The sequence below is a fragment of the Alosa alosa genome, chromosome 6, assembly GCF_017589495.1.
Source record: "Alosa alosa isolate M-15738 ecotype Scorff River chromosome 6, AALO_Geno_1.1, whole genome shotgun sequence".
NCBI classification, from domain to species: domain Eukaryota; kingdom Metazoa; phylum Chordata; class Actinopteri; order Clupeiformes; family Clupeidae; genus Alosa; species Alosa alosa.
Genome location: NC_063194.1, coordinates 13,780,266 through 13,805,456, shown reverse-complemented (window position 1 = coordinate 13,805,456; position 25,191 = coordinate 13,780,266). Strand labels below are relative to the sequence as shown.

General features: G+C 39.3%; 1 protein-coding gene across 1 annotated transcript in view; it reads right to left on the bottom strand.

Moving 5' to 3' along the window:
- Positions 1-343: 343 nt before the first annotated feature.
- Positions 344-25,191, bottom strand: part of ighd (immunoglobulin heavy constant delta) — a 74,683-nt gene continuing 49,835 nt past the window's right edge. Inside the window, exons 4-19 of the mRNA XM_048244984.1 lie at positions 15,761-15,823; positions 13,984-14,280; positions 11,812-12,138; positions 11,141-11,461; positions 10,522-10,905; positions 9,525-9,655; positions 7,873-8,227; positions 6,034-6,312; positions 5,470-5,754; positions 4,861-5,178; positions 4,473-4,742; positions 2,909-3,226; positions 2,322-2,642; positions 1,457-1,747; positions 1,026-1,174; positions 344-571 (exon numbers count right to left, since the gene is read on the bottom strand). Coding sequence (XP_048100941.1) covers positions 563-571; positions 1,026-1,174; positions 1,457-1,747; positions 2,322-2,642; positions 2,909-3,226; positions 4,473-4,742; positions 4,861-5,178; positions 5,470-5,754; positions 6,034-6,312; positions 7,873-8,227; positions 9,525-9,655; positions 10,522-10,905; positions 11,141-11,461; positions 11,812-12,138; positions 13,984-14,280; positions 15,761-15,823 — 4,118 coding nt within the window. The 3' untranslated portion in view covers positions 344-562. The remainder of the gene's footprint in view (positions 572-1,025; positions 1,175-1,456; positions 1,748-2,321; positions 2,643-2,908; positions 3,227-4,472; positions 4,743-4,860; positions 5,179-5,469; positions 5,755-6,033; positions 6,313-7,872; positions 8,228-9,524; positions 9,656-10,521; positions 10,906-11,140; positions 11,462-11,811; positions 12,139-13,983; positions 14,281-15,760; positions 15,824-25,191) is intronic.

The window sequence follows — 25,191 nt, the reverse complement described above, 5'->3', positions numbered from 1 at the left end:
TTGGATCTTCCAAAAGATTTTTTATTCCTTTTTTTAGTCAACTTTAGCATGTGTATGTGCATGTTGTACATATGTATGTAAACGTATGAGCACAACTGTAGATAGGTAGATAGACCTATTGTGGGAACTGTGGCTTTTTCAAATAATGCTTCACGAGAATTCAGGTTTAGAAATTATGAATTATACTGTCAATAAAACAAGACAATACAGTAAGCAGAATTGAAATATTTATTAACAGCAGTTAAATCTGTAAAATATTCTTAAAGAAGTCTTTATTTGATAGATGATTTCATTCATATATAAATCATTTTACATTTATTAGTTTCACTTCTATATCTTATTACAAGTGAGCCCTAAAAGTATAACAATAATAACAATAACATACAAAATACAAACAAAAAAAAAGGTACATGGAAAATGCTTTTAAAATACATATACTCTTCAACAGAAAACATGTAACCAATTCAATTTGCAAAGGAGATGTGTAAAGGCAATACATTATATTTCCATCCTTGCATGTCAGTTGGAGATGACTCTCTGGGGTGAAGCCTTTTCTTTTATTTCATTTCACCTGAAAGAGGAGAAGTAAGCAATGGGACTCTTACAACAAAAACGCCATCTGAAATGACTGATCTATAATAACACTACACTATTGCCTTAATGCTATATGAATGCCTTAACTCCCAAGACTCTTAAAACAAACAAGATGCTTCCATTTCAGTCTATGTGCAAGTCCTAAGAATTATTATGAAATAATAATTTTATAATTATTATTATGCTGCGGTTGTGTCTCGCGTCATGTTGGGTCATGTTAAATAAGCTTGGTTTTTGCCACTGTGGGAAATCCCCTATAGCACAGGAATTTAACACCTTTCCTGTGTGTCTAAAGTTATAAATGGAAACCTCCATCTCCATCTTGGGGCCATAATCTCTGTTTTTTTACTGGTGTTCTGGCAGACCAAATTGTCCTTTCAACTGTGTATGTGAGCCACCTGTAGACTCTGAACATATGATGTGCTCCTCACCTTGATCAGAGTGACAAGACAGCTGTAGAGGAGGCAGAAGAGGAAGAGGAAGAGGAATGCCCAGGCCATGTTCATTGTTTCTGCCAAAGTGTCCTCAGGAACAGCGTCAGCCATGTTGTCGTCAATAAAAAGAACTTCTTCCTTTGGCTCTGGTTTAATTGCATGGTTAAATGTAATTTAAAACACAAAGACAAAATATTGTTGCTAAATAGGAAATAGACATGAAATAGGAAATGATGATTGTTAATAGTAAGTTAAATTATTTGCATATTTTAAAAAAAGATTATTAAGTCAAAATGTGGTGTGTGTGTGTGTGTGAGAGAGAGAGAGAGAGAGAGAGAGAGAGAGAGAGAGAGTGATAGAGAGAGAGAGAGAGAGTGACATTTTAAATGATTTCTAAGTCAGCTCATAGTGAGAGTTCTGATTGGCACCTGGTTTGGAAGTGCTAACAGACAGTGAGCTTGTGATGTGAGTGACGTTGCAGGTGAACTTCACCCGACTGTCCCAGTCTCCAGACGACAGGTTGAGGTGGCTGTGGACGCTGAACTTTCCGTCTGGTCCTTTGGATGGATTAGTGGTTTGCTGGTTTGCAGCCTCCATGCTGACTCCGTTCTTTAGCCAGGTGATGTTGATGGACTCGGGGCTGTAGCCAAACACCAGACACACCAGCTCGGATGACCCCTGCAGCAAGGTGACCGTAGGCTTAGAGAGTTCCACTGAGGCTGAGAAAGAGATTCAGTATGGAGGAAGAGACACAGGAGATGGAGAGAGAGGAAGAGAGGAGAAAGGGAGACAGAGGAATAAGCCAGACATGGAAGAGGACAAATATAAATACAACCTGAATAACAGCCCTTAGCAAAAATAAGTATATGGAACTGTTGGTTTACTTATTTTGAACTAAGTATACATTTACTTTATGTGTACTAATTAGAGATACACTAAATTGATTTATACTTGGTTTTACTGATAAGTATACATAAACGTTTAAGTATACTTTAACCTTAAGTTTACTTGAAAAAATTAACTTTATTATACCTTTTTGATGGTAAAGGAGGTAACATGACACACAGACAGACAGAAAGCTACATTTTATTAACAGATGTGAAACTCCAGAAGCTATGCTAACAAACTTGAAATGCACAGAAGATAATGTGATAACAGTTTATACAATCAGGAAACCAGAGTATTGGTCAGGACCGCAAAGAATCTACCATATTTGGTTAAGTCTCTTGCATGTTTCGTCTGATCGCTTCACTTCTGAAATGAGCTCACAATGTCACTGAGATGCAAACCTACCAAACAGGTTTTCCACCGTGGCTGAGGTGGGCTCTGTGGAGGACTCATGTCTGACCACACACGTGTAAGAGCCCTCGTGCCGCTCCTGTGATGGCGGCAGCGGAAGGCTGCTGGACGTGGCGTACGTTCCAGCCTCGCCGCTGCTGCTCACAGGGCCGTTGGTGTACCGAGAGGTAGGCAGCTGCGTGCCGTTGACCTCCCAGTGGACGAGCACATTGGCCGGCAAGAAGCCGGTGACCACGCACAGCAGGCCGGAGCCATTGGTGTGGACGAGTTCGGCATCGGAGGGCCTCACAATCTTCACAGTTGGCTGGCGCATGTCTGAGGAGGATGTCCAGTTAGTGTAACTGCTATGGAAAATGTAACATTGTGTGTATAGGTTTGACAATGTGAATTGGAAAGTGGATGGTTTTTCCTTCAGTGTTCAGATTGTCCACAAAAGTATAGGCAGAATAGTGTTTTATATATGTAGTGTGTGTGTGTGTGTGTGTGTGTGTGTGTGTGTGTATTTTATAAGTATCTAATTTCTTTGCATAACTTTACACACAGTAATCATGAACAAAACGACTGGTTGGTCGGTGACTCGCCTTTTGCTTTTGAGATGTGTCTCACCAGTGCATTAGGGTCACAAGCCCTCCTGACCTCACACGAGATGTTTGTGTGGTCATGCCACGTGCTGGCCGGCAGGCTCAACACGCTGCGCACGCTCTGGGTCCCGTTGTCGTTTTCAGACACAATCGGTCCTGTGACCCCCTCGGGGGTGACAACCCCACCGGCCCTCCAAACGATGGGCAGGTCTGAGATGTTGAAACCGACCACCAGGCAAGTGAGCGGCACATTGTTGTTGGCCGTGCTGTTGAGGGGGGGTCCAATGATGTAAACCTCCGCACACATGTGTGGAGACACTGAGGGGGCCAAAGACAAGAAAGCACAGAGCAGGTTAAAGGGGCTGTGTGGAGTTTTAGAAAGCACACAGTAGGGTTAAAGGTGCTGTGTGGAGTTTTAGAAAGCACAGAGCAGGTTAAAGGTGCTGTGTGGAGTTTTAGAAAGCACAGAGCATGTTAAAGGTGCTGTGTGGAGTTTTAGAAAGCACAGAGCAGGTTGGTTAAAGGTGCTGTGTGGAGTTTTAGAAAGCACAGAGGTGCTGTGTGGAGGTTTAGAAAGCACAGAGCAGGTTAAAGGTGCTGTGTGGAGTTGTAGAAAACACAGAGCAGGTTAAAGGTGTTGTGTGGAGTTGTAGAAAGCACAGAATGTGAAGAAACAACCATTTTGATGTAATGTTAGGGGACCAAAATCTTTTACTGTTCCCTCCCCTCCAACCAATTGACATACAGTCTTTCTCATTGGTTCATTTTCACCTCAGATATAAATGACTGGACATGTGTGTGGGTATAAGATTCCACAGGGTCTAGAGAGGAAAGCAATAACTGTTCATATGTAACCCTAAATCTGAAATAAATAATATGTTGTGTTTATGTACATAGTAAGGGTGGAGAGACCACCATTGCATTGCAGTCTGACAAGCAATGATGAAGACACCAAAACATTATCTTAAAACTTCTGATTGATCAGACAAGATATACCATGTCTATGGCAGAGTAATTTACATAGTGATGGGGAACGATACAGTATTTCACAATTTGATTTCATTAATTATTGTTTATAACACAGCATATCCCTACATGTATTGTATACATTTAACATTGACTTCATGACATTAAGTTAAATGCCAAGTCATTTAGCACTGACCAATGACAGGAAAGTGAGTACTGGAGTACTCGGGGGACAGTGTGTACAAATGATACGTAGTTTGCATGAATCTCTCCTGTCTGTTCTGTGTGCTTCAAAGCCTCCAACCACTGTAGCATGCAAACCACCTCTGCAGTCCCAAGGGTTTGACTGCTTTACATTCTGAGAGCGAAAAACTCGCCTGCCTCACACTGGGAGGATGTGTCTGGTTGTATTTTCATTTATACAACTGCAGGGGACACTCTAAATACACTCAATTAATGCTCTGCGTACAAAATTTAGCAAAGCACTTGAACTTGAACTTTCTTGTATGCAATATTGGTGTGTTATTGTGAATCAACTTGCATTGCTTCTCTGCACAAAAAGCCCAGTGAATGAAAGATTGAAAACTCACTGCATTACCTGAGCAGATACTTATGATCTTTTTTTTTGCATGATTTTGGTTGTGGTCTTCAACCTCGCAGGGAAACGTTGTGCCTTTGTACCACTCTCTGTGTGGGACGATGATCTTGCTGATGACAGTGAGGCGACCGTTGTCTTCCATGGAAACCTTGCTGTTCACATTCAGTTTGGTGACGTTCCATTTCAGCTGCGGGTTGAAGCCTGACGCGACGCACACCAGCTTCGTAGAACTGAACCAAGGGGCCAGGAACAACTCCAGTGTTGGCGGAGCTTAAAAACATCACATACATCACTTTGTTTTATGTTTTCTTACTAAGACAGTTTAATTATAATGTCCAGAACCCTTCACAACATTGCAGTGTGAGTGAAGTCGGAATATGTTGCCTACCAAAAAGATTTCCTGTGTCACTGGAGATCTTCGTGTTCTTTGCCAAGTCATGAATGACTTTACATGCAAAAGTTTTGTTGACACTTCTCTGGTCTTCAGGAATGGTGAATCGCACAGAAGTCAGGCTATGCTGGTCTTTCTGGATGGGGATGTCAACATACTCAGACTTTGGGAGGTCCTTCCCATTAGCCTGGAGGGTCACCAAGACCTCACGGGAAGATATGTCTCCTAGGAGGCACTCCAGCACTGTCCCATTATCTTTCTGCCGGTCCTCTAAGGGTCTTCTGATGGTCACTGTTGGGTTTTGTTTGGCAGGCTCTATACAGAGAAGAGAGAGAGAGAGAGAGAGAGAGAGAGAGAGAGAGTTAAGGAAATGCTGTTGTTTAAATATTATCTATCTATATTTTTTCATTATCAAATGCTAATGCCTCCAGACAATATTATATTTTACTTTTGTAGTACCTTGGCAATGATACATAATTTATTAATGTCTGTAAAGCATTATCTGATTTGATTTGAAAGAAGAGGGGAGAGAGAGTGTGTTGGAGGAGTTTTAGCAACAGTGTCTCAGACAGAGGTGTCTATAGGTGTAGTGAAGGCCTTTCCAACCTGGCATGATGATAATGGCTGCCTCAGTTGGGTAGCACGGGTGCTCCACTTTGCACTTGACCTCCTGTGGGCTCTTCACGGTGAGCGTGAGGTTACTGGTCAGCCTGCCACCAGACTCGGCCTTATTATTGATGTCCGACGTCTCCTGTTTGTCATTCACCCACCAGGACACTCGGCTGCCGCTAGCCGCCGTAACTTTGCACGTCACGATGACCTTGCCGGTCGTGGTAACGTCTCTGAGATGCGGCCTCTCCAGCTGGACGTGAGGAGCCAGGAAGTGACCGTCTGCAGTTCGGCCAAAAGCAGAAGGAAAACAACAATCCCTGCCTCAGTTCATACAACAACCATGCTATATCAAAATCTCACCAGTCCTAGCAGTTCAAGTCTGAGGTTTATGGCTGCTGACAACTGATAGTTTGGTAAGTAGACAGCTGTGTGATCATGATAGTTTCATGATGAATAGTAATTTCATAAAGAAATGGCTATTTCCTCTCAAAACACACTAGTCTAAGTCTTATCCACAATGTGTATTTAACACCCACTTTTAAGTACACAGGCACTCACCTGAACACACTTGGATGCTTTTTTCAGTCCAGTTTGATCCCAGCACTTTTGGCTTCATCCTACAGGTGTAGTTGCTGCCTTTGTTCCACAGGTTGATGTCAAACTCCAGTTGACTAATCTGGCCAAGTGGCTTGGGCGCAGCCTGGCGCTTGCCATCTACAACCCATTCCACATCAAGGTCCTCCATGTCGACACCCTCAGCAGCACACAGTAGTTGGGCCTTGGAGCCTCCATCCTTTCCCATCCACAGTGGAGGTTGAAGAACAGCATTGGGCTGGTCTTGGGTATAAATATTGAACAATAATGGTTTTCTACTGACGGCAAGCTCAGCACCACAACACTATCAGATGGGGAAACCTATGTCTTGAGTACCATTTTCTTTGGACTGAATGGTTTCTATAAATATATGTTTTATGATAGTTTTTTTTACAATTTTAATGTACAACAATAATTAATTAGTAACAACACGAGGAGTAGAACAACAGAGCCAAGAAATGGAGATGAGGTCAGGCCTCAATGAGCTCAGCTCACAGCAGGTGTTAGGACAAGGCCAAAGCCAGGGCTTAAAAAAAGCTCCTGAAAGGCCCACAAAGAAGAAGTGAAACCATCTCTCAGAGCACCATCTGGCCCAGAGGGGCTGAGAAAAGCGTCTGAGTCTCACACACCTGGACAGAAACACTGGGTCCTCTACAGGCCTGACCACAATTTGCATCTGACAAACGGGGCAGTTATGCAACCGACTCTGTGTCTCTTCCTTCCCTAAAACTGGTGCCCACTGAGGCAGAAGACTAACCATGCACCAGTCATCAGTCACCAGTCACCAGTCATGTTTGCATGATGTATAACCAATTACTATTAAGAAACACTGTATAACAGCACATACTATGAGATGCTTTAGTATTTGTCTACATCTGTTCAAGTGATCATGGTGGACAGTTTTGTAGTGTAGGGATAGTGTGCACACATACACACATGCACACACACAAGCACGCACACACACGCGCACGCCCATACACACACACACACACACACACACACATACACACACACACACACACACACACACACACACACACACACACACACACACTCTGAGCTGTTGGCTCACCAGGTACACACTCACACTAGGAGCATACATACACACCCTAGATCAGGCAGTCGGGGGGTTAAGAGCCTTGCTCAAGTTCAATCACTCTCTCCATCTACATTTTTCCTGCAAGTTATGGATTGAGCCGGCTACCCTTTGGTCAAAAGACTTCCTTATCAAGTAGGTCATGGATAACCCGTTAGTTTTATGGTTGTATGCAAGGATGTAGTGGTAAAAAAGAGGTGGCTAAATTATAAATTATGTGATCAGATAGACCACGCCGCCGTTACCGGTAAGGTGGACCATGGTATACTGGTGTGTATCCTGACCACATCATTATGATGGTACTAAGGGTATCACTGGGTGTTCCAGTGCCACACACTCACACATTAATATAAGTTCATTGTTAACTCCAGAAGGAATAAATATGTTTGAAGTCGACAGTTTATTAAATGTGCAATAAAAAGAAAGAAATATGAAACACAGACTATCTAGTTCTATAATGAAGTAATATAACAATTATGCATGCATTAAGTGTGTAGGAGTCTGAATGCACCTTTAAGTTAATTTACCTAATACTGTACACGTCTCTGTGCCAGTAGAATTTCGACAAGGTTTTTTTGTCGAAAGGATTTTTCTCAGGATGCTGAGCTGAGGTCCACTTTTTTGCTCATCTGATTTGAGGCCTTGGTGATTTATTTGGTGACTTCAGAGATGCATATAGGTATAGGTACACAGGGCAATTTGCTCACCTGTTCTTTGACGTGGCACTTCTACCAACTGGTCCCCAGCCTTATGTATAAACAGACATGTAATTTTGTCGCCCTTCGCCCAACGCTCATCGCTGATGACCAGGTAGCTGCTAGCGGAGTTGTTAGCCTTCGAGCCTTGCTGGTTGCAGCTGCCTTCCTCCTGAATGGAAACTCCATTGTGCTTCCAGTGAAATCTGTGCTCGAAGGGGGAAAATTCCCGGGCAAGGCAGACAAAGGTAGACGTCTTGTTGAAACGCTCTACCTCGGATGGGATCATTACGTAGAGTCTGGCAGGGTTTAGCACCTCCTCTGGAAAGCAAACACCCATGAATACATCAATACATCCAAAATATTTCTCATGTTTCAGTTAAAAAAAAAACCATTGTTTTACATTGTATTGTTTTGCTGCAGTCAAAAAAACAAAACAAAAAATAACAGAATTTTAATGAAGGATCATGTACACGTATATAAATATATACATATTTAAATAAATGTACATATTTATACTGTATATCATACAATGTTATATGCTTGAGGTTTTGTTTTAACTTACCACTTACCAGTGATTTCAGGATCATATCACCACAAATGCGTGTCAGGCATGTTATGATAGGCTAAATGTTGAATTAAGAAATCAATAATACACACACCACACTGAAGTCCATTCCATCCCCTTGTAAGCATATTTATTGCCAGCCATCATTATCCAAATGCAAAATGTCAAATCACATTGAAATATGTACAAAATCCAAATAGTATTTCTCAATAAAAGCTTAAAAATGCACGACTTGAAGCAGAAGAAAATGGGAACAGATTGTTGTTGTCCTCTTCATTTAACCTGAAAAAAAAAAGATTTAAATACATCAGCCAGTAGTTAAGGCTTAATCTACACTTGTGTGTAATTATTATTATTATTACTATTTAATTAAAGTGCAGAGAACTGTTGAATGGTTGCCAAGCCACCCGTCATTCTTTAGGTAATAGATGAATAAAGTGTTTGGTCTACATGAGAACTGCTTGGCCTCTGTGTCTGCAGTGACACTCATTTATCGTTTAGACACAATGGAGGTCTTAATAAAGATTACAACTTCACTTGCTTTCTTTTTTGTAAATATTGCCTGTAAAAAAAACAATGGCTCTTGTGTTTTTGATTTGCTTGTGTAAAGGTCACATGACCTGATAACCTGCTATAAAGGTGAGACCTCTACCTGTAGTAGATTTGAATGTGAAGCCCTGAAGACCAGGTTTGAATTTGCTTGAAACATGTTGGCTTTTTAATCTGTATGTAACCATTACAATAAAGCCTTTTTAAGTGCATAATTTCTTTGTGTGCCTGATTGCCCTTCTTAATGGAATAATTATTCATTTTCCCTATTTTCCAAGATCACCCAACATACTTTTGGATATACATTAACTCACAGAGCTACCAGTTGTCTGACAGTACATATTTCCCCCCTCAGAGATTGTTGAACAATCTGGCTATGTGTAATACTTGTGAATTTTGGTTCATTATATCAACGTGTCCCTACACTGTCACTAAAAAGATGTGTGGGACAACCCTGCTACATTTTGGTCAATTCTGGGGTGGAGGTATCACTGTATCACTTAGTTTGCCCCTCTACCATCCAACACCATTAAGCTATTTAGTTTACCTTGATGACGGTAGCTCCAACACTGTAAAAGAGCATAATGAGGAAGAGGAAGATGAAGGTGAAGGCAGTGTTTGCCATGCCATCACCATCCATGCCATAGCTTTGATAATCTGTCCACACAATGCAGATGTCTACAAGGGGGCAAAGGTCACATTTAGACAGTTTAGTAACAAACCAGTCTGTACCCTAACCCTGCGTGTTTTGCCTTGAGTTCATACCTGACTAGTCTTGCATGTACATGGAGAGGAGCGAAGGGACATGTATCTGGAGTATGTATTACATGATATGTTGCAACATGACCCCTTGCTTGTGTCTTGGCTTGCTGGTGTTGATCCAGAACATGTATCAGTATGCCCGACATGTCAGTGCAGGGCACGAATGAGCAAACAAATAGAGAGAAAGAGCACTTCAAGCTTTTGACACAAACACAGCACAGTTCTGGCTGACTTTAGGACAAACATCTAACACAGTTGTGTGTTAGCACATTCAGCTCAGTGTTATATTCCTGTAATGTCTTGTTTGGACAGTTGTTTCTGACCTGTGGTTTTGTTTTGTGGTCTTCGTAACACTAACTGTTCAGTGGAAGACCTTTCCAAAACCTAGACTGACTAGCTAAAGGAAATAATCCTGAAACTTTTTGTCCAAATGTTTTGTCCAAATATTAAGAATTCACTAGGCCATTTGGGAAACACTGATATACTTTTACTATAGTAGATGATCTCTGTTTGCTACATTAGAGTTGGGGAGCATACAATGACAGACAATTACAAACAGCACAGGACATGAATAATGATATGCTTTTTTATTGCTTTAAATTTGCCAAACAAAGGGATCTTCAGAAAAAGTACACACAAGCAAAGGAAAAGGGAAGCACAAATTATTACTCAAACGCAACAGCTTTTCAATACACATGGAACTGAGAACGCAAGAACACAAAAGTGGCACACATACATACACACACACACAAACGCACACAAAAATGCACTGACACATCAGCCGCTTCTGCACTGTGGGACATTCATGCTCAGACTGACTACGTTCGGTTTCTGGGAGGTTATGTCAATGGACCTCGTAATCATTCGGACGGTGGCATCGCTGGATTCATGGTACACCACGCAGCTAAACACCACTCCTTGCTGCCATTGTAATTGAGTGATGGTGAGCTGGCTGTACACCGAATATTCGCCATCATTATTTATGACATCGGTCTGTTTGGACTTATCCAATGGCTCATCATTAGCAAGCCAAGACACAAACACCTCTTTGGGGTAGAAATCTTTGGCATAGCAAGTGAGGGTCATGCTCAGGGTCATGTTCATGTTCTTATGCTCATGCTCAGGAGGAGGCATTAGAAAGACGGAGGGCTTTTTGTGACGTTTCCCTGTAATTGGGAGAACCATGTTAGTCTTTGCATTTAGTCAGCCATGCTACCTAATCTGAACTTGCCTTTATACTGGCAAATGTTGAAATCAGGTTCCTTAATTCACTAAACTAGGGGGTTGTATAGGTGATGTACAGTTAATATAATTTGTTATATATATAGTCCAGTAATCACAGCATAAAATAACAAAAGTGCAAAGATAAAAGAAGATAACATACACAAACATTCAACTTACCATTTTCTCGTTTGTAGGACTTTATTATTCCTGAAGGAATATTCTCATGAGGGACAAAACAGCTGAACTTTGTACCATTCTCCCATTCTTCAAATGTGACTTTCAGCTTCATAGTGATGCTGCTGCCATCCTCCTTGAGGTCAGTCTTCTTATCCAACACAGCTGCTTTTCCATCTTTCCTCCATTCCAAGTAATCTTTATTTACGCCCTGAATCTGTTTAGTAATTTTGCACTGAACCCACCCCTCTTTACGAACAAGCAGATCTTCAGTAGAGGGAGGCATGATTTCAACCTCTACAGCCTTTTCGTCATCACAGGGATCTGTGTGCAGATAATGAACAACATTTAGCACTTTCCCCGCAAAACCATTTAGTGCACAATTAACATAATTTAAACAGTTAGCTATTAGCTGTCATTATTAGTATTATACCTATTGATTTATTGCACAAAATCTGATGCATTTATTGCTGAATATGATAACAGATATAGAAATAGATGAATTATCTGAATTATGATCACTAAAATAGAATTATTGCCATTTCATTACTTATAAATCAGAATGCCAAGCAGGTTGTCTATTTAATTTGTATGACGCTTCTATTGATCTATTGCTCTGGCTACTGGTCAGTGTGAAAAAAATCAAATATGCTTTTAATAAAATAAAATCTTACCATCGCTGAAGCGATATTCCACTGATCTAGTTTTGTTTCCAGACTTATGCTCAAAGACACATGTAATTTTTGTGCCCGAGGTTTCCCATTCATTCCCTGGGATTTGGAGGTAGCTGGTAGCAGAGTTATTGCCATTTGCTGGGGAGGTGAAACTGTATGAACCGGTGATTACCGTCTCTTCACTGCCTACTTCTTTCATCCATTTAAATGTGTGGACAGGTGGAGAAAAGTCAGTAGCTAAGCAGGCAAATGTAGCAGTATTATTTTGGTTTATCTCTTCGCTCGTAGGTTTCATTAAATACAGAGTTGGAATTTGCAGGATTTCTTCTGCAAAACAAACACATAGACACAAAGATAGGTTTGTGCAGATGCTTAAGGAGTACACATGGTAGACAGAAGGAGGCTGATTTGAAATAGCCTATTTCATACTTAAATAGCACAATTTATTGTCATGAAGGGTTGATGTGAAATATCAATTCAGCTACATTTCTCTAAAAACTCATCTGTGTCATGTTATGTTTCCAATTGGACATACAAATGGAAATAAAAAAGACACTTTTAAGAGGGTAACACAATGACCTTTAGTTTGCCATCCCATCTCTACCACTGTCACAAACCCAGCACAGAAAGGCACGGGTCATATCAGAGCCCAGTGTCTAAGTGATACGCAAGTAAATTTCTACTCATTTATCTAAGGCAGCAGTCAAACAGAGGAGACTCACAGAACACGAGTCTACAGAGCACAACAGACTTTTTCATGTCTTAGAGGGCTTTAGTCCTGTGAGAGTCCTTTGTTTGAATTCTCAACTAACCACTGGGTGACAAAAAAATAAAACACACACACACACACCCAGTGGTAGTGAAGGAGGTAGAGACATATAGCAGTATAGACGAAAACAAACAGATATGATGCACTTTAAGCAAGCAGACATTAGGCTTGATAAGAGGTCAAAGGTTTGGACATCTCAGGCCATGATGCATACCTAGCCACATGTAAATTACGTCCATTTCAGGCAGTGTAAGACACTGAATAGCGATCAGCGACAGCATACTGATCTTGCTTATTAGCTATCTATGGCTTAGGGCCAGGAGCCAAAGCTAGCGGTAGGATTAGAGTTTCAGTGGTATAGTCATGCTGCTGTTTTCATAATCTGTGGTCTCTGTAGTCCGCATATAAAATGAATCATTGCCCTACTATATTAATAATACTGTATGTACATTATATTCTGTATTTACTGTCATATTATTTTTTCTTTTTTTAGGATGCTCATTTAATGACAGGGATGGCCTATTGGCCAAAACAGAAAAAAGAGATTCCTTCACCGACAATTTTCTCAAATATTTTATATTGATATATTTAATATGATATTTGTTGGTATCACAGTTATTTGCCTTTTGGAGGTAATGAGGTAGGCTACTAACAAAATACGGAGACATTGAATCTTGTGACATGCCAACTAAGAACAGTTAAATACCATAATATACACAGTGTTATCATTGTCCTTATCAAAATGTAGGCCTAATTAAATAAGTGAATAATGATACCAGCAGTAAGGCACATACATATTACAGATTACAACACGGACTCCACACCACCTCAATATTGTATTTTTCTGCTAATGAGTTCATACTGAGTGCAGAGTATAAACCTCTAAAATTAATCCAAATCTTTGAATGCAATCAGAGGTACAATTGAGGCCTGCTGACAACCCCACTTTTACCTCTGCATCAAAAGATTGGTATTTATTTTGTGACAGTTGTGACAGTTTTATACTGTGACATGGAAATGTACATTTATAACACATAGGTGCAGAGAGCTGTATGTTAGTTAACACATACATCCATATACAATACATATTATATAGGCCTACATAAAATTCACTTTTAAATAAATGAGCTGAGCAACTTAGTTTGTGTTTGGAAAAAAAGGGTTATATTACATATAGACCCTTTCAACAATAAAAACAAAAACAATGCTTGAACATTCTATTTGGGCCCCAATCTACTTCCTCTGCATTAAGATAACATATGGAATGTTAAAAAGGAAGTCTTGTGGGGCCAACTATGATGCTGATAATGGAACTCTCCTGAAAGGGTCCATATTGTAAGCAGTCATACGTTTAGCCCAATCTGTACCATTACCATTTATCTGAATATAAAAATAACCCTTACCTGGCTTAGCTATTACAGCCTTCTTGTCGGTGCCGACCACTTCACAGGTGAAATCTTTCTTTGCTTCCCAGTCTGCTGCCTTGACGCGAATCTGGCTGATCTTGGAGTACTTTCCATCTTTAAGGATGTCTGGGTACTGTATGAAATCAGTAAGGTCTGTTCCACTTGCGTCTTTCCATAAATACTTCTTTGAGTCGGCTGGCGAGAATCCGGACATAACGCAACCAAGAGTGACGAATTCACTGTCAGAACCACACTGTGACAGTGCGAAGATGGATGTCGGCACCTCTGGGGCTCCTTATTACAAACAAACACAAATAAATACATAAGAAAAATCAAATAGATAAATAGCTGACCTTTGCTTGTTTTTTTTTTCATATACAGACATGCAACTTACCTGTTGTGACAGTAACCAGAGTGCCTTTGCCCCAATAATCAAATGCCCAGTTGCACAGCACTTATTAGAACAACCATGCAAGACAAATAGCTTACCGAACATTCACTGTCTCAATACGTCAGCGTTAATTTACTCCGCGTTTTAGACCCTTTTTAGTTAATATTGCAATTTGATTGTCTGGTAGGCTAAGACTGCACATTCCGGATAGTTAATATATTTTCGAGGCACCATTACAATAGAAAATGCAAAATGGAATTCACTGTTCTTACCAGATGAAACCGTGACCATGGTTCCTTTTCCCCAGTAGTCAAAAGCGTTGTCACAGTGAGATTTTTTCACGTATTTGCCGTGCAAAAAATTAAGACGAGTTGATCACTAATTTTAGACCCATACTTTATAGGAAATATAGACTGATGCTAAATTGATAATCGAGTTTTTTCAAGCACGCTGATTCTGGATATTTTCAATAAATCATGGAATTTAGTAAAATCCTTTGTCATCCCGGTAGCCCATTCAAAATAGGCTATTATAAACACTGTTCGTCGCAAAGGTCATGCTTTTGGTTTGCTTATATATAATATTCATCCTAATTTAGAAGAAGGGAGAACAAGTAGCCTAGTTTAACGCCATGACCCTGAAGAAATGTAAAATAGAATTCACTGTTCTTACCAGATGAAACCGTGACCATGGTTCCTTTTCCCCAGTAGTCGAAACCGTAGTCACAGTTTGAGTTTTTGACATAATGCCGTGCAAAAACTTAAGACGGGTCGATTTCACCACTTTTAGGCCCATACTTATAGACTGATGCTAAATTAATAATGGAGCTCTTTCAAACACGCAACTGATTCTGGATGTTTTCAATAAATCATGGAATTAGTCAAACCAGTTTCCCTTTGTTATTCTATTCAAAATATTAAACACACTGTTCGTCGCAAAGGTCATGTTTGGTTTGCTTATGAAATATTCATCCTAATTTAGAAGAAGGGAGAACAAGTAGTTTACGCCTGCCTTGGGCCTACATGACCCTGAAGAAACGGTCACTGAGGCGCCTTTAAAATGGTAAAAACGGTAGTCACACAGAATAGGATGCGAGTTACAGATGCATCGACAAATACTGTATATTTTTTAGGTCTAATTCGATGTCTGTTATAGCATAGGCCTATCAAAAATCTACATTATTCAATCGTCAAAGCAGAGCCTAATATCTCACAGGACATCGGATGGATTTGACCATGCGTAATGACTGTCAACTTGCAAGTTATGGACTTCGGTTTGTCTTAATTTTCATAATAGCAGTATAATAATTCCGTTCATTGATAAAAAAAAGTCACGACAATGAAATGAAAAGACAACGCCGTTACAGATTTACACTAAACTTACCAGATGAAACCGTAACTGTTGTGCCTTTTCCCCAGTAGTCAAATGCACCGTCACAGTGGTGAACTAGTCAACATTCTCTATACACAATCTCGCAATCTTAATGAAACAGGTTCTATGTATAATGTTTTTTTTTTTCAGGTGTCCGAATTTCTGTTAGTAGCCTAAGCATAATATCAAGATGACAATTTTTGCTCTCTTTCGTGCATATACATGTGTAAAGGTTAAACGTTTAAAATGTCACATAGACTATTCCTTAGTTATAGGATTTAAAACCGTGAGTAAGTTTTTGCATTAAAAAAAACACATCAATAGCACCTACCTGAGGAGACCGTCACTTGAGTTCCTTTCCCCCAGTAATCAAAGTAGTAATCACAGTGAGACAGCTAGCTGTATCTTCATACAGACAATTCACTATGAATAAACCCACTAACTGCGCTAATGGTCAGAAACATCTAATCCGTTTGTTATCGAATATTAAGTGATTAGACACTCACCAGAAGACACTGTCACTTGAGTTCCTTTCCCCCAGTAATCGAAGTAGACGTCACAGTAATACATTTGGTTAGGTCTTCGACCAAAAAGAAAACAAACACTAAGCCTCCCAATTATAGAGGCTCCCTAGGGTTATAATATAGCCAATTGAGATGAGAGTAGACAGGAGGCATATTAGATAGATATTAATCTCAATCCACTTCTGTAGTCGGGAAACATGTGTTTCCCCATTACAATATTTGTATACTTCTCTGCCTTAGCCGGATCCATGGATTTTTTGGGCCCGATCTAAGATCTAACTCAGGGAGATCTGCACTGGGTGTTGATGGTTCTAGACTACAGTTTAGCTAAATAGCCTAAGCAATAATCTACAGTCTTGAGCAAAATCATTTTAACAATCATATTGTATGAGATGTTTTTGACTATTAGCCTACAAAGAAAACAGACATATTACAATAGGTAAACAATAAATACAGGATATCATCACACATGGTGAATGGCGCATGTGAGAATCCAGTAACCTAAAGCTTGGCATGGGATGAACGTATAGCCTCTTTGAGCAGCATGATTGTCCTTTATCATGATATAAAATGGCTGTTTGGATAAGCTTGCATTTGAGTACTACTGAGCATGTGTGACACAGCATATTTGTGCATATATTTATATTTAATATTTATTACTTTCCTAAAGGATAACTCCGAGCAAGCAGAAGTCATTCTCTACAGTTATGAGAGATCGACTCAGGAGCTCTCCAAGGTGCTGAAAACAACATGAACTTCAGTCAAGATTTTGTCTGTCCACTGGTGTGTGTGTGTGTGTGTGTGTGTGTCGGTGTTTGAGGGGTGGTACTAAAAAGTATCCCATAGTTAGCGAAACCGTAAAAATATAAGCCCAGATTTGAACTATAAGCACATTATCATCATCACACCCCTGCTAAAAAACAGCCTGACCAGCTTAAGGTGGTTTGCTGGTTGACCATTTCCATTTAATTAATTTATTTATAAGGACAGTAGTCCTTTGGCAAGATGTTATGAGAACCATCAATTGACTCAGTTGTTCCCAGATGTCAAGTTAGCAATAAAATATAGTTTACAAAAGCACATAAAAGCACACAAAAACACAAAACAAAGAAAAAAAAACAAGACACATTAATTAATTATTAACCAGCTTGATTGAGCACCCAATGATAGTTGACAGCTAGGCCAGCAAAACTCTTGCAAAAACATACCTTCAGCTGGTTTACCCAACTTATTATGGTAATTTAGCTGGTTTTCCTTGTCATACCACCTCAGGCTGGTCATTTTAGCTGGTGTTGCTGGTCTTACATTGCTGGTTTAACTGGCCATGACAGCTTATGTTGGTCATTCTAGCAAACCAGCATGACCATATTACACCATTGTAAGCTGGGAAAACCAGCTAGACCAGCAAAACTCCAAAACTCTTGCAAAAACATACCTTCAGCTGGTCAACCATCATAGGGTGGTAAAACTAGCTGGTCAACCAGCAAACCACCTTAAGCTGGTCAGGCTGTTTTTTCAGCAGGGGAGTCATCTGTATCATCTTACACCAGTTGTATCCCACGTGTCATGAGTCATGTCACCTGTGGAAGTTCTCAGATGATTCTGCAGTTGTGGGTTGTGTCAGTGATATTGAGGAGACGGAGTACAGGCAACAGGTGGACCGCTTTGTGACATGGTGCAGAAGTAGAAAACTACAAATACGTGCGTGTTCTCATAGACAATAAACTGGATAAGAGGTACAACATACATTTGTATGAGTACATGACAATAAACTATTTGAACTTGAACTTTGAACACTGAGGCTGTACAAGAAGGGTCAGAGCAGACTCTATTTCTTGAAAAAGCTCAAGTCATTTAATGTTTGCAGCAAAAATGTTGCAGATGTTTTATCAGAGTGTTTGCAAAACAGCAAACACATTGATTTACAAAACTCTAAATACATTTCTCTACTTTAGACACAGAAAACTCAGATATTGTCTCCTCTTTGCAATTTCAAGACACTACCTTCCAAACATACACACCCATGAAGCAATTGTTTAAACACAACTATCTGGTGTGAAGACACTTGATTGCTGAACTGTAAACTCAACAATCGGTCCTAAACACTGGGAAACAGGTGTGCCCTTGTCAACAACAGAAATTGAAGGCAATGTAGCACAGAGAGGAAGAGGAGGAAGAAACACTTTTGTAAAGCGTTTTTTATTAAATTGAAAACTAAGTCAAAGGCTGAGAATTAGTGTATGGTTTTGCACATTTGGCATGGGGTTATGGTATTGGGTACGGTTAGGGTTCATGAATTATCATGAATTCATGCATGAATTAATTCATGAGTTATGCATTACTTCATTCCTTTATATCTTATGAATCATCAGGAATTGACATGAGTTCATAGTCTCTCATTCATGACCTCATGCATGAACAACACATCAACTAAAGCATTAGGTATGATGGGTACATCATTATGATTTATGATTTATTAAGCATGATCATCATGATTACATGAATGTAAGGTAGCTTGTGAGTTCATCATGTTTGTGGCCCCTCAAATAAAGTGTTAACAATGGCATGTATTTACAGAACTGCACAAGTTGTGCTCAAATCAGAATTTGAGTAGTGATGACCACATTTTTGGCAGAAAAATAAATCTTCATCATCATTCTTAATAAATCATAAATCATAATGATGTGCCCACCATACTTAATGCTTTAGTTGATGTGTTGTTCATGTATGAGGTCACAAATGACATAATATGAACTCATGTACATTTCTGATGATTCATGAGATATTAAGGAATTAAGTAATACATAAATCATGAATTAATTAATGCATGAATTCATGATAATTCATGTACCCTTACCATAAAGTGTTACCTGGTATTGTATATGGTGTAATGGGGTTATAGTGACATGTTTACTGTAAAGATTGTATACAACGATTTTGTGTGTAAGCAGTTGAAGAAAAACTGTAGTGTACTTCACAATGTGGAGAGAAAAAAGTCCTCAATGTACAGGTCTGGTCTTATGTGTCGTGTTTGGTCTGTATATCCTTGTCCTCCAAATTATCCTCTAATTCTACTTGAACAATATTTCTGAAAAGAAAATCAAGCATACACTATATCCTAGGAAAACCTGTTTTGTCAAAATGTATTGATGACATTAGTAATAATGTCATGTCATGTCATGTTAGATAATCAGATCATATGATGGATGTGTTTGTGATATGAAGGTAAAATAAAAGAGAGTGATCTGCACACCATATAGCTCCCTTGAAAGGTTTTTTTTATTTTTGCAATGTTTCGAGCCCCTGGCTCTTCCTCAGGCTATCAACCAGTGTATCACAATATACCTTCCTCACACGTGAATCCAATTAGATAATCAGTCCCGCACTTAATACATTCAATCAATGTATCAATTTACATTGCATTGATACAGTCCCAGTGTGTGTAAAGTGCTTGTGTTTGTGATATGACAACAAAATAGAGTTTGATAAATATTGTATAGTTTTGACTGAAGTTTTTCATTTTGCAAAAGAGCAAAGGGATTCTGCTAATTGTCTGTAGTGTTGTGTTAATTGTGTGTAGTGTTTTGGAAAATAAGGCCCTGTTTTCACAATTGTGCTTAAGCAATCATAAAAAAAACTGTAAAAATGTCCACATTTCCCCTTTAAGCTTCTGTCTCACCTATGACATGATTACCCAACATGATTACCAGAATTTTCATCATAATCATAATCATGACAATGCCCCATTTGTCTTGTCAATGTTCAATCCTAGCTATCTTGCTGTCAACAAAAAAGGCCCCCTCTCATAGTGCATATTCTCTCTTTTGAGTCTCTTAACTCAGATAACTACTGTGGGCTATTTATAGTGTTCAGGAAACACCTGCAGACATGATAGCCAAGGATCCCCGCTCCTGCTTCCTGGTTATGAAACAAGCAAACCGCAGTAGTGTGTTCTTTGGTCACTATTTTCTTTGTGGCTGCATGGTGATTTTTAAGTTCTCTGGAATTCAGAGAAATAGCTATACGTTTCTGTTACCATCCTAGCTGCTCTACACAAATCACTTGTTCTGCACAGTTAAAACAATGGTCTACAAAACTTTGTCCATGACATGTACTAATTTAAGATGTTTGAGTCAGGTTATGAAAAGATGGGTATAAACAATAGATCTTGAAACTTTTGATATTTTAGAGGTATGTCCAGGTGAGGCAGACAAATGTATTAATAATTAAATAAAATACTGCATCTATAATACTCTAGCTGCCACCATTGTGGTCCTGAGCAAAGACCGAGTTGCTCAGGGAGTCTGGCAAGTCCCTCCACTCGGCAGCCATATTGCAACACACTTTGGGCACTTATCAGGCATCTATTTCGGGCAGAACTGCACATGTGCAAGGCTTCATGACACCAACCATGCTCTAGAGGCGAGATCACAACACATGATTTGCACAATGTATTCACATGTCGACCTTTGGTCGCGGAAGGGCGGGATATGTGTAGACAACTGCCATATTGGCATTACGAACTAACCCCATATGGAAGATTTTCTGAGCGCTGTGTTTCCTCAAGAGTCCTAGCTTCACAAGAGTTTAAATAACTGCATAAATACCTCCCAATATTTTAATGTCTCTGGAACAGGAATAAATAAATATTTCACAGTGTAGCCTAGCTCTGAAACCGCTAGTTGCAAACTACTAACAGTGAAGGTATGACAAAGATACTTGTCAAATGCTTTGGCCTGTGATTCTCTCACAATATGTTGGGAAAAAGAAACATTTATGTCACCTTCAATTTTGGAAGTATTCTCTGCCCTGAGATGTACAGGCTGGTGTACAACAACAACCTGTAGACTCAGCAAGTCTTAGTCACTGTTACAAGTTTTCTGAAGTGATCTTCAGGAAGCAGATCCCATGGGTATCAAAACATACCATAACTGAGACATTTTGTAGCATTTTGTCTCATCACTTATTATACCAGCTTTTATAGCATTTAAATGGTCAATACAGAAAATGAAATCCAGAACTTTTCTAAAAAATATGTATTTTTCCAAGTAAGAATACCACTTCACATATAAGTATACAGGTTATCTTTAAACTTAGTTAACAAGTGTGAATAATTAACAAAATATGTTGGATATATTAATTTGTTTAATGAGTACTCAAGACTCCACAAATGATTAGCTTACTGATGCAAATTATATTCAGAGGTAACTCTGAACTACACATCTGAATTATACAGTCAGAGGTTTTTGTTAGGGCATTTATCACTGTGCCCCCCATCCACACAGTGATAGACTACTTGACAAAAATATGGTCTTCATGATCTTCACACACACACACACACACACACACACACACACACACACACACACACACACACACACAGACATGCACTTGCAGTGAATATTTTTTTTTTTAGTTCTGAATCAATGTGGTGGTCCCTAAACATTGCTGAATATCATTACAAAACCCCTCTCTGTATCTCTGTGCTGGGCAATACTAGCTGTGTCTTGTTAGTTTTCCGGTTCATTCACATTAGATGGGATTAGAGATGGGTTACATGAACTGGGGTGCATTGGCTAACCTCCGTAGCAAATCTTGGTACATTCCAATTGAGTAATCAATTTTTCTAATTGTATCACGTAAGGATATACTGGGAAAAAAGGAAACGAGGGATTGTCACAGTTACTAAACCATAAAACATGAAATTAAACAAATTCATGTTTTTCTTGCCTTCAAACACAATGATATTACGTGGGACTGACATATTTTTCCACAGCAATGAATTTATCCGACAGAATCATGTTAGATCCATGTGAAGCACCTAATTACTGAACCAGTAAGGCAAATGAACATATCGAATGCCTTGGTGTCACCATTTCATTGTATTTCTGTCAGGGCTTTGAACCGGTTCAAGGAACGAAAACGAAAACCGGGAACTTTTTGTATTTTACAGGGAACAGAAACGAAACCGGAAACGTTATTATTTTTTATGTTCTGGAACAGGAACACTTATTTAAAAATAATGGTAACCGGTTAATACCGGTTTTATTTCGTTCCTCAAAGTTTTCGTTGCCTAATTAGCTAAAAGCACACTGCACACGTTACCATGACGGCTGAGGTTCACTTCCTGTATGACATCACATCAGACATTCGCTGACTGAATAGAGAGAGCGGTGGATTACAAAGTCTCCACTCCACATCTTAAATAAGAGGTAAATTACGATCCATCGTTAATTAAAACGCTCATTCCAAACACAATATCAATAGCTATATTTGTCGACTCCACGTTAATGATGGACTAGCGAACAGTTGGAATTTGTTGTTGACCGAGTGGCAAAACCGTGTCTTAATAATGTGGTTATACGTTTGTGTGGAAATGTTCTCTTTTAACAATAAACTACACATTTGAAATAATTGTAGACCTATTTAATTATTATTATTAATAATAATATAATTATTATTATTTAATAATGGTTGTAATATTATTACATTTGCAATAATATGTAGGTAATATGCAATAATATTTTGTTGATGAAGTAATATTTCCATTATTTAACAGTTGTTACATAAACATGCACTAATGATTAGTTAGGGTGAGGATACATATTTTATAAACCACTTCCTAATACTATAATTCATGATTAACTCAGGAGTTACAAGTGGTTAGTTAATGATATTTTGTGAGCTTATCTAAAGTGAGGACTTTCTGCCTTGCAACACATTTTCAAATGAGTTGTAAAGATTACATTCACATTCATTAATTTAGCAGACAAGCAACATACACATGTCAATTAAATTGGGCCATTGACATAACAGTGAAAGCTGGGAATCGAACCCCCAACTTCTCAGGCTACTACATGCTAGTCCAGCTCCTTATCCACTACACTACCTTAGCCTAGACAGAAATCCCTACAACTATGCAACAGTTTCTGTTTTCTTCTACTACAGAAGAGTAGAAGAAAACAGAAGAGTTAAGCATTTATTAACCATCTGTAAACTATTATTAAATGCTGAATTCTTAATTTGTAAAGCATTATTCCTACATTAATTCTCATCTGTAAATCATGTTTACACACAGTTAAAAAATGGTTTGTTCATAGTAAACACGCATATCTATATTATATTTTTAAATTGACTGTTGTAATACCATTGGGCAGAGGTAGTGTAGTGGATAGGGAGCTGGGTTAACATGCAGTAATCCATAAAGTTGGGGGTTCAAGCCCTGGCGTCCTCCAATGTGGCCTTGCCCTTTAATTTCATTGGCATGTGTAAGTCGCTTTGGGTGAAAGTTTCGGCTAAATGAATAAATGCAAGAGTAAACTTTACAACACATTTGTAAATGTGTTGCAAGGCATAAAACGTCCTCACTTTAGATGAGCTCACAAAATATCATTAACTAACCACTTGTAACTCCTGAGTTAATTATTAATTATAGTATTAGGAATTGGTTTATAAAATATGTATCCTGTGGTCATGAAATCCTGTGAAAGACTGGTGTTGAGCCACCTGAAGGACATAACAGGTCTCCTGCTGGACTCCCTGCAGTTTGCCTATAGGGCAAACAGGTCGGCGGATGATGCCGTCAATATGGGACTGGAATACATCCTGTACCACCTCGACTCCCCAGGGACATATGCCAGAATCCTATTTGGGGACTTCAGCTCAGCGTTCAACACCATCATGCCTGAACTCCTACATCAGAAACTCACCCAGTTCTCAGTGCCTGCCTCTACTTGTCAGTGGATCATCAGCTTTCTGATTGACAGGCAGCAGCATGTCAGACTGGGGAGCATCTCATCCAAAACCCGGTCCAGCAGCACTGGCGTCCCCCCAGGGTGTGTCCTCTCCCCGCTGCTCTTCTTTCTCTACACTAATGACTGCACCTCAAAGAGCCCGTCTGTAAAACTCCTGAAGTTTGCAGATGACACCACCGTCATTGGTTTGATCCAGGACAGTGACGAGTCTGCTTACAGACAGGAGGTGGAACAGCTGGTCCAATGGTGCAGTCAGAACCACCTGGAATTAAACCCCAAGAAGACTGTGGAGATGACATGGACTTTAGGAGAAGTCACCACCCACTCACCCCCCTCACCATCCAGAACGACATCATGTCCATCCCCACACTGACTCTGTCCAGAAAAAGTTCCAGCAGAGGTTATGCAGAAGACTGAGTTTGGGCCTTTAACATACTCAAAATGTCATTACAAGTGCTGTGTAACATGAACATGATCCTTACGAGACACCACTATGCATGTTTAACTCTAATTGTTAACTTTAATTGTGAAGAAACAGCATACATCCAGTACTCGGTGACCTCGAACAGCACGGCTCTATGTTAACAATGTCCGGAGGTCCCCTTTAAGCTCCTGTTCTACCTATGTACTCAACATGACCACCAGAATTTCCATCATAATCATAATTGTGACAATGCTCAATTTGTGCTATCAATGTTCAATCCTAGCTATCTTGTTGTCAACAAAAAAGGCTCTCGAGTCTCTTAACTCAGAGAATTACTGTGGGCTATTTATAGAAGTCATGAAACACCTGCAGACAAGATAGCCAAGGATTCCCATTCCTGCTTCCTTGTTATGAAATAAGCAAACCGCAGTAATATGTTCTTTGGTCACTATTTTCTTTGTGGCTGCATGATCATTGAAAAGTTCTCTGGAATTCAGAGAAATATCTAAAATTTTCTGTTACCATCCTAGCCGCTGTACACAAATCACTTGTTCTGCACAGTTAAAACATTACATTACATTACATTACATTACATTTGGCTGACGCTTTTTTAACCAAAGTGACTAACAACATGGTAAACAGTAAGTTTTAGAATAATTCTCACAATTTTAGGACAGTTTAAAAAACATTAGAGTACAGTAAGAATAAGTGCGTCGGTGAGTGCTGTTTTTAACAGTTACT